Source organism: Sitophilus oryzae, unplaced genomic scaffold (genome assembly GCF_002938485.1).
Source record: "Sitophilus oryzae breed Bouriz unplaced genomic scaffold, Soryzae_2.0 scaffold_111_pilon_pilon, whole genome shotgun sequence".
Taxonomy (NCBI): Eukaryota; Metazoa; Arthropoda; class Insecta; order Coleoptera; family Curculionidae; genus Sitophilus; species Sitophilus oryzae.
The window spans coordinates 1,080,139-1,099,110 of NW_022145749.1; the positions used below are offsets into that span (position 1 = coordinate 1,080,139).

The 18,972-nt window shown below is 33.0% G+C and overlaps 1 protein-coding gene and 1 long non-coding RNA gene across 2 annotated transcripts; one reads left to right on the forward strand and one right to left on the reverse strand.

The window, feature by feature from the left end:
- The first annotated feature begins 311 nt into the window (after positions 1 to 311).
- Positions 312 to 11,436, forward strand: LOC115883540 (bifunctional 3'-phosphoadenosine 5'-phosphosulfate synthase). Its single transcript, XM_030901908.1, has 8 exons — positions 312 to 1,414; positions 1,465 to 1,619; positions 1,679 to 1,791; positions 2,759 to 2,879; positions 2,937 to 3,109; positions 4,383 to 4,559; positions 8,358 to 8,483; positions 10,612 to 11,436. The coding sequence occupies exons 1-8, from the start codon at positions 629 to 631 to the stop codon at positions 10,839 to 10,841; spliced, it is 1,881 nt and encodes a 626-aa protein (XP_030757768.1). The 5' UTR covers positions 312 to 628; the 3' UTR covers positions 10,842 to 11,436.
- LOC115883572 lies at positions 11,398 to 18,509 on the reverse strand. Its single transcript, XR_004050405.1, has 2 exons — positions 14,918 to 18,509; positions 11,398 to 14,589 (listed from the first exon to the last, which is right to left on the reverse strand). It is a non-coding gene; the product is annotated as an uncharacterized LOC115883572 (long non-coding RNA).
- Between the last annotated feature and the right edge of the window lie 463 nt (positions 18,510 to 18,972).

Consider the following 18,972-nt stretch of genomic DNA (forward strand, 5'->3'; position numbering starts at 1 on the left):
TATTTTTCATTAAAAAAAAACTACCAATTTTCGTAACTAGGTCGGCCATATTGAGGAACTTTTAAAAAAATTGTACTATAGTTCATCGTTCCGTCAAACCAATAAAATTGAAATACGATCTGTCATTTTTTAAATAAACCAATGAAACTGGTTAAAAACAACAAGACACGACGCATGACGGATTTATATTTAAACCCATCCATAGATAAATTAAAAATTACTAGAAACTTTTTTTAGTAAAATAAATAGATTGGTATGGGACGTCATCTGCTTTTCTTCTGTCATCGTCTGTCGAAATCTTACCTGAGAAAAAAAACAGAGTATATTACTTTTTTTTGTAAAAAGTAATACGTATATGTCAGTCTGTCGTGTCGTCGTGTCAGTTTTTTGTTTTTGCTTTCCTATGGTGCGGACTTGCGGACTAACATAGGAGCAGAAGCAGAAATAGCAAATAGCTGAAATTCGAGATTTTGATTTTAGCAGTTCTGAATTTTCAATTCTTCGAAGTTAAATTTCCATATTTTCCTTCAGAAATAATAGTGATACCAGTAGTAATATACGTGATCTATTGAATAGTGGTACAGAAAGGTTCTCTGTTGTTTATTTAGGACGATATTTTAAAGCTGAAATGGAGTTTCAAGACGTGTATAAGAAACAGAAAACTTGCCTTCAAGTAGCTACTAACGTTACGGAACAACATCGTCACGTGTCTCGAGCTAAAAGGGGCCAAGTTTTAGGACACCTAAGAGGCTTTAGAGGATGTACAGTATGGTTTACTGGTCTGTCTGGTGCAGGAAAAACTTCGGTGTCGTTTGAGCTGGAAGCTTACTTAATTCAGCACGGTATTCCTGCATACAGTTTAGATGGAGACAATATGAGAACAGGCCTGTGCAAAGATTTAGGCTTTTCAAAAAAAGACCGGGAAGAGAACATACGACGTGTCGCTGAAGTAGCAAGATTGTTTGCGGATGCAGGTCAGATTTGTTTGTGTAGTTTTGTCTCGCCGTTTGCTGAAGATCGAGAAGTAGCAAGAAGAATTCATAAAGATAGTGACCTACCATTTTTCGAGGTTTTTGTTGATACACCTATTGAAGTATGTGAACAGCGAGATACAAAAGGTTTATACCATAAAGCACGATTGGGCCTCATAAAAGGATTTACTGGTATTGACCAGTTGTATGAAACTCCTGAGAATCCTGAGTTAGTTGTAAAGACAGTAAATTCAACTGTTAAAGAATCTACAATGGAAGTTGTAGATCTTTTGAGAGAATATGGAATACTACCTGTGCTACAGGAGTATGATAATAGTGTCCCCGAATTATTTGTTCCTGAGCATCGATTAGTCTTTGCTGAAGAAGAGGCAGTAAGCCTTCCAAAATTAAATATTGATATACTTGATCTGCAATGGTTACAGGTAGAATTTTGTTTTAATTCCTTTTACAGATATTACAACACAATTTATAGGTTTTGAGTGAAGGATGGGCCTATCCACTGAAAGGTTTTATGAGGGAAGATCAGCTTCTTCAAACACTACATTTTGATTGTCTGCTTAACGATGGGAATCCAATTAATCAAAGTGTGCCTATTGTATTACCTATCTCTACCGTAGATAAAAACAGGTACCTAGTGCGTAACGATCATGTAAAATACAGTTAATAAATTATCCTAAAAATTTTAGACTTCAAGACACATCTGCAATTACCCTATGTCACAATCAGATTTCTTACGCTATTTTGAGAAAGCCTGAATTTTATTACCATAGAAAGGAAGAGAGAATTGCAAGGCAGTTTGGTAAGTTTTTTTTAACAAATAGATAATACTCAATATTCTCTGAAGGCAAATAAATTAGACTATCCTTAATGTTCATTTAATGAACTTTAAAAGATAACTAAAATTAAACTAACGGACCTAGTATGTTCAATGTTCACACACTAAACCTGAAATTTCATAAAAAAAACTTGTGTTTAAACCTTTCCTCTCCAATTTGTAATTTTAGATGTAGTTTTATAATAAAAATAATAGATATTTTACAATATTTTTCTTTAAGTTTAATTGTATTCGCGCTTTCTTTTATTAATAAAAAGGGCAAATACATTTTCCATATATGTTTTCCAATACAAATTTTAAGTTATACAACAATGATGATATTTGTATTTTCTATAAACTAATATTTGATTTAGAAACATACCTACCACATATTTTTTTGTTAATTCTTATTGAATATATAAATATTGAATTATTTTGATAGAATTGGGTAAAAAACATTAACACTTCACAACAAATAGTCTAAGGATTAGGAATTATTTGTAATATGTAGTTACATACTTTAAAATATTTAATCAAATCATCATTATAAAGCCCAGTTCATGCACTTGCGAAATGCGATTTACGAATTGCGAAATGCGTTCTTTTTGCCTTGCAATTGGTCGCTTTCAAGGTCTTCCTTGAAGGTAGCCAATCAGAACGCAAACAGGACGCAATTCGTAAATCGCAATTCGCAAGTGCACGAACTAGGCTTTATGCAGGATTTTTTTTTGAGGGCACGTTTCTTTTTATTAAAAATTTATAGAAAAAAGAGATTGAAACTGTTTGATTTATTTATTCACATTTCGCAACAGAATCATTAAATTAGGTGAAAGTTGTTCTTATTATGTGCACTTTCAGTTTTTGTTTAAATATCTATAATGGGTTTACCAAAGTAAAAGTATTTTCTCTAAATTGTGCAAATTATTAAACTACATATCAAAACTTTTTTTAGGCACGACAAATAAAGATCATCCGTACATAAAAATGATTATCGAATCTGGAGACTGGTTGGTGGGAGGTGACCTAGAAGTTCTTAAGAGGGTTCAATGGGGTGATGGTTTAGATGAATACAGGTTGCATAATGCGAAACATAATATATGATTATATTATAAAAGTTATTTTGTTTTTAGGTTTACTCCAAATGAATTGCGAAAAAAATTCAAAGACTTGGAAGCAGATGTTGTATTTGCGTTCCAGCTTAGAAACCCCATCCATAATGGGCATGCTTTACTTATGACTGACACTAAGAGGCAATTGCAGGAGAGGGGATATAAAAAACCTGTTTTGTTATTGCATCCTTTAGGTACCGTATTTATTACTAGCATTCTTATTAAGTTGCATAGGGCTCGAACACACTGACGACCAGGTCGCACCGGCCAGGCCGCAGCTACCTCTAAAACCATTAAATCAAATGATATAGCGCACACTAACGTCCTGGCCGTCCGTTGGTCGTTGCGACCAAAAGACTGCACAGAAATATTATTATTTTCTACCGCTTGTTGCCGGTTTTCTTCCAAATTAATAATTTTTCAGATGAAATGCCTCAAATTCAAGGCACAATATTTTATTTTCTATAAGATATAGTGTTTTAGTGTAGTTTTTGCACACGTGCAGAAAATGCAGACAGGATCAAAGGTAAACTTAAATCTAATCCTTTTTTTTTTATCAAGGGTCGATTCTAGTAAACACTCAAAACATTTTTATATGACATACCTACTCTATTTATGGTTGGTATGATACCTGTTATTATACCTTTGAGTTTCGATGTTAAAAAATAAAAAAAAATAATATTTAAAGTTTTTCTACAACCACTTGTTTTTTTTATTAAATTAGTTTTTTACTTGTATTGTAATCATGTTCAAGGAGGACAACTGTATTTTAAATATTATATTTAATTTAACGTTTTTCAAACAGGGTTCATTAGACTATATTTCTACTAGGTACATTATTTTGAAAAAAAAATTAAGAAAGTAACTTAAACATTCTTAAAAATAGAAGTAATTACTGTTGTAGATTCTTCGTTATATTGTAAACATTGAAATAACTGGAAGCTAAACTTTCTACCTGCTTATACTTAGAGCCAGTGTCTGACGATCTTTTGTTACGATGGCCCTAATATGTTTACTTCTAAAGTCGATAAGGCCGCCATATCAGTAGAAAAAAGAAACAGAATATCTCCCTTTTTGTCGGTCGCGCGTACACAATGCTTTTTGTTTGTTGTGAATAGCAACTTCGCTTTTTAGTTAACTCGGATATTTTAACCTTTCTGAAGCAATATTTTCTAATTGGTAAAACGTAAAAAATCGTTAGATTTGACAACTCTGTTGAAACTGGTCGTTCATCTGGCCGCAGCTAAAAACGCAATACATCCGGCCAACCGACGGCCAGGTCGTTGTGACCTGGTCGTCAGTGAGTTCGAGTCCATAGTCCTCTCCACTTTTAAGACTGTTTGTTAGTGACACAGTGACACTGACAACAGTTAGTCAAAATGGTATTTGATTTTGCGCTGTTGGTAAAAAACGTTGGTGAATTGGAATTAAAAAAATGATATAAGTAGAATGGTTGTATGTTTACAGGAGGTTGGATAAAAGATGATGATGTTCCATTGCCAGTAAGAATTCGGCAACATCAAGCAGTACTGGAAGACGGGCTTTTGGATAAAAATTCAACTGTTTTAGCAATATTTCCTAGCCCCATGATGTACGCTGGTCCAACGGAAGTCCAGTGGCATGCTAAAGCGCGAATGAATGCAGGTATGTTAATTATTCAATGCACATTTTTATATTATGCGTATATGGCATCCTCAAAGTCTATCCAAATTACTACCACATTTTTTAATTTAAATTACTATAAACCAAACAAGTAGAAGTAGAATGTGTGGAGGGGGGAGGGGTGTTAATCACTGCGACCTTAAAATTAAAAGTCTATTGTGTCCTTCATCAAACCAAAACTTCCGATTCATAGAAGATGACAATGGTTACTTTTACAGTTTACAATTTTAGGTATCTTATATACACTCACCGGCAAAAAAACCGGCCACTAAAAACTAGTCCCAATTTCAAAGTTGGATTTCTCGCGAACCACTCATTAGATTTTGATGATTTTTTTTTAAATTGTAAATTAATTCCTTCTTAACGGATGCTACGTCAGCAATTTTTATTCCAAATTTATTTTGAGCATATACAGGGCACAACAATAAGACGAAGTTTTTTTTTCCAAACTTTGTAACACCCTGTAGGGTGCAGCAGCTGTAGTAGCTATTGCTAAATCAAATCACATTGAAGCGTCATCTTTTGTGAGCATTTTATTTTTTTAATCACGACATTATCTCTGTTTGTATTGGAGATACTGCTTAAAACAAACGCCTCGAAAAAAGCTTTAAAATAAAATCAAACATCAGAACGTAGACGTAAACTAACTAAAACATGAAAATTAAAAAAAAGGTAAAGAAATTTAAAGGGACTAATATCTAGTATCCACTCTGGTGAAATTTCCCGTTTCCATATACCGATTCCAGGCATCCTGAACTGTTGTTCGAAATATACCCAGGGTATCGGAGACATAACGTTGACTTCGGCCATCCTCAATTAAAGCCACAATACGAGCAACATTTGTTACAGATAATGGCATTTTTTAATTTGACAACCGTTTTTCTCATATTCGAAATACTCATAAATCCGTTTTCGCCTATGTCGCCTTGATTATTTGCACATCAAACTTTGTGCCTTTTCCGAGATGAATTCTGAATTTTTCCGAGACGTTCGTTTTAAAACAGCATATCTCCAATACAAAAAGAGATAATGTGGTGATTAAAAAAACAAAATGCTCACAAAAGATGAGGTTACAATGTGATTTAATTTAGCAACAGCTACTACCGCTGCTGCACCCTACAGGGTGTTACAAAGTTCGGGCGAAAAACTTCGTCTTATTGTTGTGCCCTGTATATGCTCAAAATAAATTCGGAATAAACATTTCTGACGTAGCATCCGTTAAAAAGGAATTAATTTACAATTTAAAAGAAAAATCATCAAAATCTAATGAGTGGTTCGCGAGAAATCCAACTTTGAAATTGGGTCTAGTTTTTAGTGGCCGTTTTTTTTTGCCGGTGAGTTTATATTTAGCACAAATGATTGATTTATTTGAGTTTGCAATGAACAATATTATTTGAGAGCGAAATTTATATTAAATCGCCGTCTGTGATTTAACAGTCTTCATGACGTCACAGGGAGGTAGAGACGTCTTCTTTACCCAGAGAGCTCTCCTATATCAAACCTATATACATATTAGAATATACCATTAATACAGCATTTACTCAATGGGTGGAAAGTGAAGCCAAAGAAATGAAACAGGAATACCAATCTTGCATAAGTCTATGCTTTTGGTTCAAGAAAATTTTATGTGCACGTCCCAAATAAAACGATCTGATTCGTCATCATCGCTGAAGGCTGTCACCTGACTGGGCTAACAAATTCATTCCATATAGCCAACAATCGAAAATAAACACAACGTAGTCATTTTATTTAGTAGGCTTTTGTAAAAATCTTTTTAAAGACGCTATTTATATTCAGGATGAGTTTTCTACGATGTTCTCTATGGGCATCTGGGAAACTACTGGAGATAGAGAGTCGGTTAAATGGGAAAAGAATTGCAGTTTTGTGGGGTCATAAATATGCGCCTTTCAGATTTTTGAAAAAGTTCATGGCTTACTAGATATTTCGAAAAAAACAAATTTTGGCTATTTTAAAAATTGTCCCTAATTCCATTATAATCTATTTTAGACAAAAAGTGTTCAGATAAAAGTTGTAGATAATCACATTCCTAATGAGTTTGTATTCTCCGATTTTTTCTAAAGCCTGTCATTTTTGACTTATGACACAAACATATGTTTTTTTTTAATGGTAACCATAGTTGGCCATGACTTATAAAAAGCGCCATTTTTTAAGCTTTGCAGCGATATAAGCTATAATATGTTTCTTTCACAAAATTACTGAATTATAGCCAATTTGTGTTGATTACTGAATTATAGCCAATTTTACGTTTCTTTCACAAAATTACTGAGTTATAGCCAATTCTTATCTTTCTTGACTAATTTCACTTAGTTAGCCATGGCTAGATGTTCAATCGTCGTTGCTCTCAGAAATGTGAAATTGTCACATCCAATCTTTGTAAATTAAAATAAACAAAAATTGTAAATAAAAATTTTTCAAATGAAGAAAAGCGTGTAGGATTATTGGTGCAACTTTTCTTTGCCATACAGTTTCGAGGATACGTTGACCGGTGAAAGTTATTTACGTTTTTTTAGAGAACGGTTTTCAATGGTGTTCTAAATTTGTTATGATTTATTACTTATAAAAAGACAAAGTATATTATTAAACGGCTCTTTACAATTTGCATTACACAAACTAAAACTTAAAAAAATAATATCACTCTAAGTTATTTTAGAAACTTTTCAAAAAATCCACAATTGTTTTGAGTACATAAATGCAACTTTTTAAAACTGAATTTCAGCTATTCTCACAGAACAACCGGTCGACTTAATTAAACTTCTCCTGTTCCGCCTCTTCGAGTGCCTCTCTCAATTCATAAGTTCTTTTGTAAACCTTGTTGTTAACCATACCGCATAAAAAAATCTAAAATGGATAGGTCAAGTGACCCAGGAGACCCATGCAATTTGTCCTCCTCTTTCTATCCCCGAGTCTACATAATTATGATATAAATAATGTTTAACATTTCTTTCATTGTGTGTGTGGGGTCATAATGAAAGTCATGTTGGAACCACTCTATTAATGCGCGAGTATTAATAAATTTAACTTTTCTAACATATCTTGAAAACCTTTCTCTAAAAAACTTAAGTAACGTTCACCGGTCAACGGTCAACGTATCCTCGAAACTGTATGGCCAAGAAAAGTTGAACCAATAATCCTACACACTTTTCTTCGTTTGAAAAACTCTTATTTAAATTTTCGTTTATTTTAATTTACAAAGATTGATTTGGTGACAATTTCGTATTTCTGAGAGCAACGACGATTGAACTTGTTTCCATGGCTAACTAAGTGAAATTAGTCACGAAAGATAAGAATTGGCTATAACTCAGTAATTTTGCGAAAGAAACATGTTATAGCTAATATCGCTGAAAAGCTTAAAAATGGTGCTTTTTATGAAGTCGTGGCCAACTATGGTTTCCATTTAAAAAAACATATGTTTGTGTCATATGTCAAAAATGACAGACTTTAGAAAAAATCGGAGAACACAATCTCATTAGGGATGTGATTATCTACAACTTTTATCTGAAAACTTTTTGTCTAAAATAGATTATAATGGAATTAGGGACAATTTTTAAAATAGCCAAAATTTGTTTTTTTCGAAATATCTAGTAAGCCATGAACTTTTTCAAAAATCTGAAAGGCGCATATTTATGACCCCATAAAACTGCAAATCTTTCCCCATTTAACTGACTCTATCTCCAGTAGTTTCCGAGATACCCATAGAGAACATCGTAGGAAACTCACCCTGTATACAATAATTAAGCTTAATATTTTTTTTTTAAATAGGTGCTAACTTTTACATTGTGGGGAGAGATCCTGCAGGTATTGCCCATCCGGCAGGGAAAGAAGCTTCTCCAGATGGTAACTTGTTTGAAATCACACATGGAGGGCGCGTTTTAAAAATGGCTCCAGGTAAGAGGCTCCAGGATTTTTTGCAGCAAACGCCAAATAAAGTTGTGTACATGTCATCTCCATTTATAGTCTGTTTCAAAAAGCCTGATAAGCCTAATAGTACAGCGAGAAGAGCTGGCGCCATAAAACATCATAACCTATAGGCGCTACAACTTTTACAAATTCCATCAGCCGACATTTTATCGATGTACTTAAACAGCCGTTAAACGGTAGCCTACTAAAATGCCGTTAATAGATATTATGACGTCGTTGATGTCGGCGGAAAGTAATGCCTAGCGATAGGCATTTTGCAAGAGCACCTGTGGCTCCGTGACTGAGGCTATTGCTTCGTGAGCGAAAGGTCCATGGTTCAAATCTCACGCCGGACCAAGACTTTTTTAGATTTTTTTTGCTTATAGCGTGATCTGATTGCATTGGTTTCACTCTTTTAGGTTGGATTGGTTTAGTTATTTGGCGGGTTGGTTAGCGTGGTTATTTGGAGGGTGTTAATTCATTGGTTAGTTGGTTATTTGGTGGGGTTGGTTGGTTTTTACTAATTTATATTTGTTTTTTATATTTTTAAGTGTCAGGGTTAGTTGCGTTGGTTAAGTTGGTTATTTGGTGGGGTGGATAGCGTTGGTTAGTCCTTATAAAATTCCTATATTTCATAAAACCGTCAAGTGCGTCTCATCAACGACGTGATACCTATTAACGGCATTTTAGTAAGCTACCGTTTAACGGCAGTTTAAGTACAGCCCTTTTTTATTTACCACAGTAGATTGCAGCAAAAAAATTCTTCGCTTTTTATTATGTTCGCTGAGTATTCTGTGGTATAATAGCTTCCTGATCACTTTATAGTTATGAATCCCGCCAAATTATACCAGTACAAATACAATTGCATATACCTGTCAAAAATTATGTGCATTCAGTATCTCTGTGTCTACCTTGCGGTGGATTTACAAACATGGAGATATTTATTCCAATCTAGATAAATGGTATTTTTGATTTTAGAGCGAAATTTCGCATATGGTGTATTGCAACGTCGGGAAAAAGAGAATTTTAAGAAAGCTGGTTCTTAATATATCTTTTGCTATGCTCCCCTGAGCAAAGTGCGGGCCGTCTGGTGCCGGTAGACTACTGCGGTTCACTACTGCGCATCACATGTGTGTTTTATGGGATTTCTCGTTTATGAGTAGAGATACAATGATACGATTTTCACATTACTTTGCTACTTTTTTATGAAACTAATACGCTACACATATGTTTGTCCTAGCCTCCTTAGTTCCTGAAATACAGGGCGAATTTGTGATGCGCAGTAGTGAACAGATGTTGAATACAGATATGATGCGCAGTAGTGAATGCAACGTCTACCGGCAGCCAGACGGTCCGCAGGAAAGCAATAAAGAACCAGCTTAAAATTCTCGAAAACGTGTAGCGAAATCGTTATAGAAATGAAAATATAAAATGACACCAATCACAAGCAAATTGTATATCTGATGAACGGAGGCATGAAAATGCAATAAAAGCATGAAAATGCATGAAAATCAAGCTTAACAGATACACACAAACGCAACTTTAAAAGTAGTTTTTGATAACATATACAACGTATATCAAAAATATCAAGTAGAAAAGTTGCTGAAAAATTCGATTGATTCTTTCAAGTCATAAAATTAATATACTTAGCAAATATCCCAAAATATTAAAAAAAATAAACATGTTGTAACCTTACTGACAAAAAGACTTACACGCTCTTAAAAGGTTATTTGCTGTGATATAGGATATAGATAAGATATAACATAATGGTTGTTGGATGCTACAACAACCCACAACAATCATGTGACTCAGACTGTGGTTCACCATTGATGATATGTACACTACTTTATTTGTATAGTTCGTTTCACATTACTTTTGCTCGTTTCGACATACACATATTAATATCTTATTAAATTTATTTTAATCCTGATATAACTTTTATAGATTCATCAAATACATTTAGGCAATATTCAAAAATAAAATAAAAATAGAAATTTTTCATATATCTTTTTTATTATTTGATTTTATTTAACGAAAATACCGATGTTCATTGCTTTGGCAGATCGTACTATGTCTTATTGTTCATTCATTATTTGATTAAAAATAATTTTACTAGGTTTAAATAACTTGGAAATTATTCCGTTCCGGGTAGCCGCCTATGACAAGAAATTAAGAAAAATGAATTTCTTTGATCCAACAAGAAAAGAAGATTTTGAGTTCATATCCGGCACTAAGATGAGGACACTGGCTCGAAATGGAGAAAACCCACCTGAAGGTTTTATGGCCCCTAAAGCTTGGGATATTTTGGCGGGGTATTACCAGGCGATATCCCAAACAACTTGTTAAATGTATGCCTAAAAAAAATTAGAATTACGATATAGCACTTATAGGCAACTAACCAAAAAAAGGTGCTCTAATAATTAAGTACAATATATATGTATTATTATACATTATCTTTTGTTGCTAGATAAGTATCATATAGCATTTATTATTAGTTAAGTTGTTTATATTTATATTATATATTAATATATTTATTTGGTGGTGTTAAAAAGTCATTAGAATGTTCCAGTAAAAAAAATATTTATTAGACGTACTTATATAACTAATGTATACAAATAATACACATTCCAGTTAAGAAGAATGTTCAACTTTAAATAAAGGTGCTATTAAGTAGGTAACAATATATATATTTTAACCAATATCTATACTAAAAAAACAAAACTTAAAAATCAAAATGTTTTTGTTTAAAAACACCACAGGGAATTAGACCATGGAGACAAATTTGAAAATATCTTTTTACTCAAGTGAAAAGCTATTGAGAGTTTCGTCTCTAGTGATACTCAAGCCAGTTTGAATTTTTACATAAATATTTCAAGGATAACATATCTTTGTTTTAATGGAGTTATTCCCAGAAAAAAATACGGTAACAATAGTTTTGTCCTAACAAAATATGAATATATATATAGTCTGTCAAGTAGGAGTTTATTCCACAATTACAGTTAGTTCCACAGTTGCTTGTCAGCTTAGTTCAATATATTTCAATATATTTTCTTCAAATATATTTTTTTCTGTCAATTTTTGAATGTGGTTTGACGAAATCGGTCACATCTCTTGCCGGACAAACTTTACATAGATAAAAAAACTAAAGAATATATACAGGGTGAGTCTTAAATAAGTGCAAATATTTTCAGGGCTGGTAGATCTTGATAAAAGATATGTTTCTTTCTCTTTACCATTTTTCAGATAAGTCAAAAATAACCGAGTTATTAAGTTTGAAAATTAAAAAAAATGATTTTTTTTAATTTTGACAGCCACCGGATTTTTTCTGTATTTGCATCCCTTTTAGTGCCGTAACCATAGAGTAAAACCGTAACTATGGTAATAGAGATTAAGAAATTATATCGTGGGAAAATTTGCGGTGAACAGGCAGTTCTATTTTAGGAAATTTAAAAGAAAATGCACGACTTTCAACATCTTTTTTTTGCGAAAAAAACCTCATAGACATGTAAAATGTGAAAAAAAAACGTGAAATATTTGCACTTGTTTAAGACTCATCCTGTATAGTCTGATTCACAAATGACGATTGCGTCCGTCGTAGTGAATATTCTAGCGAACTAGAATACGCATGACAGTAATAAATTCGTTTAACAATCACCTCGTTTCGAGGAAACAGATACACTTGTTCATCATGATTGATACCCATTGTAATTTATACCTAACAAAAAAAATAGTCTTATCCTTATTTTAAATATTCTAAAAAATGTGTCAGGACAAGAAATAAAAAATCATAATAATCAATGATTTCTGTATATGAATTTTCTCCGTCGACGGGCTGGAGGAAAAAATTTACGGATGAAAAGTGGCGTGAAAACGCTATGACCAATCAGAGCCGCCGGACCAACGTATCAACGGATAATGGATGCATGAAAATCAAACTTAAATCGCACGGGAAAACATGGCAACACTTGCTTGATATTATGGCAATACCCGTAGTCAATTTCAAAAGGCCTTTGATATTATTTAACATAATTTTTGCTTTAAATTTTATAGTATACTAGTTGAATATACGAAATATTATTATACTTGCTGCTAGGCGTCTCGAGTTGAACTTTCCATTCGTGCGTTTCCAGCTTTCACAGCATAAAGTACTACACAAATTGTTTTTGTGACGAGTTAATTTCAATGACTAAAGAATACAAGGACATGTAACGCCTTATAAGTGTAACGCCCATATACGGGCTGCAGCAGAATTTGTGATCTTAGACGCCATTTTTTTTTTGGAAGTAACGAATGAGTCATCAGCATTTGCGTCTAACCGTACCGTGCAACTCTTCAACGTCCAACCCACAGTTCCGGCGCAAGCGTATTGTAACGGCAGAACAAAGCTAATAGGGGGGGCTTCAATATAGCCTGGTTATAAAAGCAGTGTGTAGCTCCGTGGTTAAGGCTGCCGCTTCGGGAGCTTCGTTGAATCGACATTTTTTTACAGCTGTGTAAGTTTTTTTGGTTTATAGATTGCACGCGAAATACCCGATCGATTTTGTAGAACTGTTATATATTGTTATAATTTGTACGTTTTTGAAATTTAGGTTAAATTCTGCTACTATTACTTAAAAACTTACTCTCAAAAGTTACAAGTTTATAATAAAAGACAAGAAATAACCCACGATTGAAATTTGGTGGGAACTCTGTGGGTTGGAGTTGGAGAGTTGCACGGTACGGCTAGACGCAAGCGTTATCAGCGACAATTTTAGCGATTTTTAATAGTTTGTTGTATGTAGTATGTAGTGAACTTTCTATAAACTTTATTACAATGGTAATTTGTTAGCTTTCAACAATAAAAAATATAATATTATATTATTTATGAAACATAGTTTTTTTTGTAGAATACCACTGCGTTAGAACCTAAACCGAAAGCAGATTGTCAGTGGCTTTCTACTTGTAAACAACTTTGCCTAACCAACAAAAAACGCTTAACGTTTCAGGAGGTATATCTTACACCGCTGTCAGAAGCAAAGTCAAGAATATTAAAGAAGCTACTGACAACTGGTTTCCGTTTGGATTATAATGCAGTGGTATTTTACAAAAAAAAATAATGTATTATATATATTATTTATACTGTAATATATGTATACAATATTGTTTTAATTGATAGAGAAATACCAACACTTTTTCCAGAAAAGATATGTAGCTAATCACGGACATTTTTTCTACCAAAACATAAAAGTGTAAGTAAAAAAGTGATGGGCATATTTTGTTAATATTTTTATATATATAAAAAAAGAGAATGCAAATTTAGCAAAACAACAGCATTATTATGAACTTTATGTTATCTACCACCCTCTAATAACAGTCTCATATCTGAGAGGCCTTAGTATAGAATCTATCTAACGAGAAGATACTTGACAGAGAGAGTTGTCTGTCAGTAAACTAAATTTCCTATCATTTAGTGAATGTAACGTCTCGCGAAATATTCCCTGACTAGTTGGACAGACTATAAATACGAAAAGTTAACAGTGATATATCAAAATAACTTTATTTAGAGATCATTGTATTGTGTTATTGAAATCATAGAGAAATACACCAATATTGAAAAAAAATTAGAGATATATTCAAAACGGATAATCCTATGAGCATGAAAGGAAAAACCTTTAAGCAGTGTGCTGTGCGGCTAGCATACGGGACTGGCACATTAACTACAACCTGTGCTAAAATATGCAAGTAACACAACTTAGAATATAGAAAACCATGCAAGGGGTCTTCTTGAGTTATCAAATCCTAAACGAAAGAATAAAAACACATGTAAAGGCTAATAATGGTGCGCATTTCAAAGCAAAAATGGAAACGGAAGGGACATTTGATAAGAATAAGAATGGCTGATGGTCGAAGAGTCTTGGAATGTCAACCAAAATTGGATATATGCATATATATGCAACCAAGGTAGACCAGCTGACCAATGAACAGACCACCTTAAAGAATTAATCAGATTGAATAAGAATGGCTGATGGTCGAAGAGTCTCGGAATGTCAACCAAAATTGGATATATGCATATATATGCAACCAAGGTAGACCAGCTAACCAATGAACAGACCACCTTAAAGAATTAATCAGATTGAATAAGAATGGCTGATGGTCGAAGAGTCTTGGAATGTCAACCAAAATTGGATATATGCATATATATGCAACCAAGGTAGACCAGCTAACCACGTCGGATGATTAGTTAAAATTATCGGATAAAAATTGTTGTCAAAATATTTCGACCAATAGGAGCACCGTCGGATCGTCGTGTCATCGGATTTCGGATGCATGAGACTCCGGCTTAAGAATGGCTGATGGTCAAAGAGTCTTGGAATGTCAACCAAAATTGGATATATGCATATATATGCAACCAAGGTAGACCAGCTAACCAATGAACAGGCCACCTTAAAGAATTAATCAGATTGAATCGCAGAGGCTTGGAAGAAACTCCTTGATGAGACTTCTGTTTAGCATTGGACAAAAAGGTATAACGATGATGATTTATACATTGTAATAATTTATTATGATTTAATCCGATAAACAAAGTTAAACATGGTGTCATACTTATCAACATAAAAAAGTGTAATTAAGGACTGAAGAATAGAAGATATAAGAAGATAAGTAATAAAGAAAAAAATAATAATGCATATACTGACTGTCGTTAGCTGAGATTAAAAATGCATGCAAATCGTTTTAAAGAATGGCAGATCTTCAGGGCCATTTCAATACCCTTGGGAATTAGTGAAATACGGATCTGAAAAACTATTTAATATGCTGAAGAACCTATTTCAAAAATGTCTCAACACCTCGGAAGTACCTGAAGAATGGAAACTGTCATACCTAAAAACAATACATAAAAATGGAGATAAAGGTATCTGCGACAATTATCGAGGAATAGTGATTACAGGTACCATTAGTAGAGTATATGGAATGGTTCTGAAAAATAGAATTGAAAAGGAATATACTGGAGGCTCAAGAACAAGCAGACTTTAGAGCAAGATGATCCACAGTAGACCTTCTCTTCACGCTAACACAAATCCTAGAAAAGAAAACAGTATTTGATCAGGAAGTTCATATTCTACTTGTTGATTTGAAGAAAGCTTATGACAGCATACATTTAGGGAGAATTTGGGAGACACTTCAACAAAGTAATATGAACGCAGAAATAATAAAAGCTGAACGATATCGTAGACGGCATTAAAACTCAACAATTAATATGGTATGGGCATGTGCAAAGGATAGAAGAATATCGAATCCCAAAGAAAATATTAAATTTGAACCCTCAAGGTAGAAAGAAGAGGACCACGCAAGATTGGAAGTAGATTGATGGGGAGATAGAGAGAGGTGGAGATACTGGAATCGTAAGACGGAAAACGTTGTAACCCGATTATTATTATATCATATATAATAATAATGTATATTACTGCCAAGAGTAATTATAAGAAATTCAATATAGAGGGTACATTTAGAGCCTAAAAGGCATGATTTTTTATAACAAAGATAATGAAATAAAAGTTGCCAAACTTCCTGATGAAGAGAGGTCCAAAACGGACATTTATGTCACAGAATCTAAGTATTTTCTATTAATGTAGTAAAATCATAATGTAAATAATGAAAAATGAACCATGAACTGCAAGGACTAACGATGAGATCTTAAGAATGATTAATAAAGACCGCGAACTGCTGGACACAATCAAATGACACAAGTCAAGTAATAGGTAACGATAGATAATTCCTTCAGTTGATTATTGAAGGAAGGAGGAGTCAGCAGGAAAAGGATATATCATGGCTTCGTAACATCAGACAGTGGACGCGACTGAGATCAATGGACGTGGTCTACTCCATACAATCCTAAATAAAGAGAGTGGATTTGCAACAGAAGAAGAAGAATGAAACATATGACACAAGTCCTTTACTAGAAAGCAACAAGATGGCGAGAGCTTTATTCCCTTTAAATATTTAGCGGTATTTGTGGAAATTCTATAGTATACAAATTCTATAACAGCCATCCTACATTTACATTATGTATGACTCACGAAGATTGCAAAGATGCAGAAATTGATTTCAAGGAAGACTAATCAGAAATAATTAAGTAAATTTAATCAGTTTGAGAGGAAGGGGGCAGAACATGACAGATTGAATCAGAAAAAGTTCAATATGTGAGAAAAACATTACGCTGCTTTTGATAAAGTATGCAACAATACAAACATTAATTTGTATAATATAGAAGGGAAGATATTTAGAATAATCAGAAGGTATATTATTTAAACGCACAAGCGTTAATTGTTATATCTATATGTATATTTTTAACGAATTAATGGTCTGGTAAATTATTATATTAACTATTTTTAGTAAGAGTAGAATCTGTGATATAGTAATATGATATTTGTTACCATGTTGCGTAAATAAGGATAATATAAGATGTATATTATTTCAGGGTTACACGGCTTCAGGGTAAAATAAAAAAGGTTTCTATAATAATTAAAATATAATTTTAATGATAATAATATTATTGAAAAAGAATAAGAAAATATTTTAACGAACATATTCCTTTTCAACATAAAAGTGCCATCCGCGCAAGAAATTTCATAATAATCATGAGAATGTACCGTATGATCGAAAAAAAAACGGCGTCAGCGATGGCTATGAAATGAAGATCGCTATCATTTTATAAGTAAATTGATATGGGAATTTCACAGACAACTGGACGCCGTTTTTTTTTCGATCATACGGTAGTATAGCAGATCTCCAGGGCCATTTCAATACCCTGAAGAATTAGTGAAATACGGATCTGAAAAACTATTTTATATGCTGAAGAACCTATTTCAAAAATGTCTCAATACCTCGGATGTACCTGAAGAATGGAAACTGTTATACCTATCAACAATACATAAAAATGGAGATAAAAGTATCTGCGATAATTATCGAGGAATGATTACAGGTACCATTAGTAGAGTATATTATGGAAAGTTTTTGAAAAATAGAATCGAAAAGGAATATATTGGAGGCTTAAGAACAAGCAGACTTTAGAGCAAGATGATCCACAGTAGACCATCTTTTCACACTAACACAAATCCCGAAAAGAAAACAGCATGTGATCAGGAAGTTCATATTCTACTTGTTGACATTCGAGCGTATAATTTTCTTAAGTGAATAAAATGCAACTAAAACACGAATGTAATACACACCTGTATATACATATTTAGCTCAAATTATAAAATTTTAAGTATAATTAAGTAAAATTCGAGGCTTGTCATAAGAATTGCCAAAGGTTTAAAAAAAAGGAAAATGCAATAAGACCAAGCAACCAACCAAACCAAACTATCCATTTGCCTGCGAAGTCTCGAGAACAAAAAAATATTCGCCGAATTTAACTAGTGAAGAGAAAAATGGGGGGTAACTTATTCAAGAAGTTAATAGTTATTCAACTATTTGGATAATGTTATTTTATCACACTAGGAAATAATACATTATCATTATAAACGCTTCATATTATGAGTGGATAAAACTCTTATTATTGTATGATTGTGGAAAAAAAATATTTAATCAATGCCCGCACTAGAAGAAATATCATTAAGTACTAGATTTGAAGGAGAGATTTTATCATTGTCAACTATTATCATAACTGAAGCCAGAATGTGGCTACAGTTACCCATTAGAGAGTATCTAAATATTCAGTATGTAGTATGTAATCATGTATTCACGTCAAATTTAGTAAATAAATACTTAAAAATATAAATTCTTCTTTTTTCACTACAGTACAAAACAGAAAATACACAATAAAGATTGGCTTGGAAATGACAATCAATGACATTCACCATATAAAAACGGCGATCTTCATTTCCAAGCCAAATCTGAAGGCTTGGAAATTTCGTATGGTACTACCAGAGTAAGAGGATCGACAAGTAGCGACAGAAACCGTCGGCTCTTTTGATGTAGTGGCACCATAGACAAACAAATAAAAAGAGACTGACAAATCCCATGGTAAAGAGTGGGACCGCGTTCCCGTAGCGCAACTCAGAATAACAATTTTGAAACTAATTAGCAGGATCATGGCAGGACGTACGTCTTTATTGCTATCTTTCTTTATTATGTGTGCTTTATATGAAAAAGAAAGAGATAGGTATAAAACGTATCGTAAGATATTATAGCACATTCTGGCTGGCGGTAAATTTAAATTAGCCTTTATTAGTAGTATTCTTTCATTCTGAAACTGAAAATTTTCACTTAAACTGATTTATTCCCTATACCACGTAAAGGGAACGTGGTGTAGGGAATAAATCAGTTTAAGTGAAAATTTTCAGCTTCAGAATGAAAGAAAACTACTATATATTATAAGGGAAATTATAAAAAAGCAAAAATTGTACTGTTTTATAAACATATTTATTTATACATAAAAATAAATAAACTTTTTATAATATAATAAAAAAAAATAACAGTGTTTATTTCACCCACCTAC

Coding starts and splice junctions, on each gene's coding strand:
- LOC115883540 (XM_030901908.1), top strand. CDS start 629: ATGGAGTTTCAAGACGTGTATAAGAAACAGAAAACTTGCCTTCAAGTA. Junction 2,880..2,936: donor GATGGTTTAGATGAATACAG/GTTGCATAATGC, acceptor TTTTGTTTTTAG/GTTTACTCCAAATGAATTGC. Junction 4,560..8,357: donor TAAAGCGCGAATGAATGCAG/GTATGTTAATTA, acceptor TTTTTTAAATAG/GTGCTAACTTTTACATTGTG.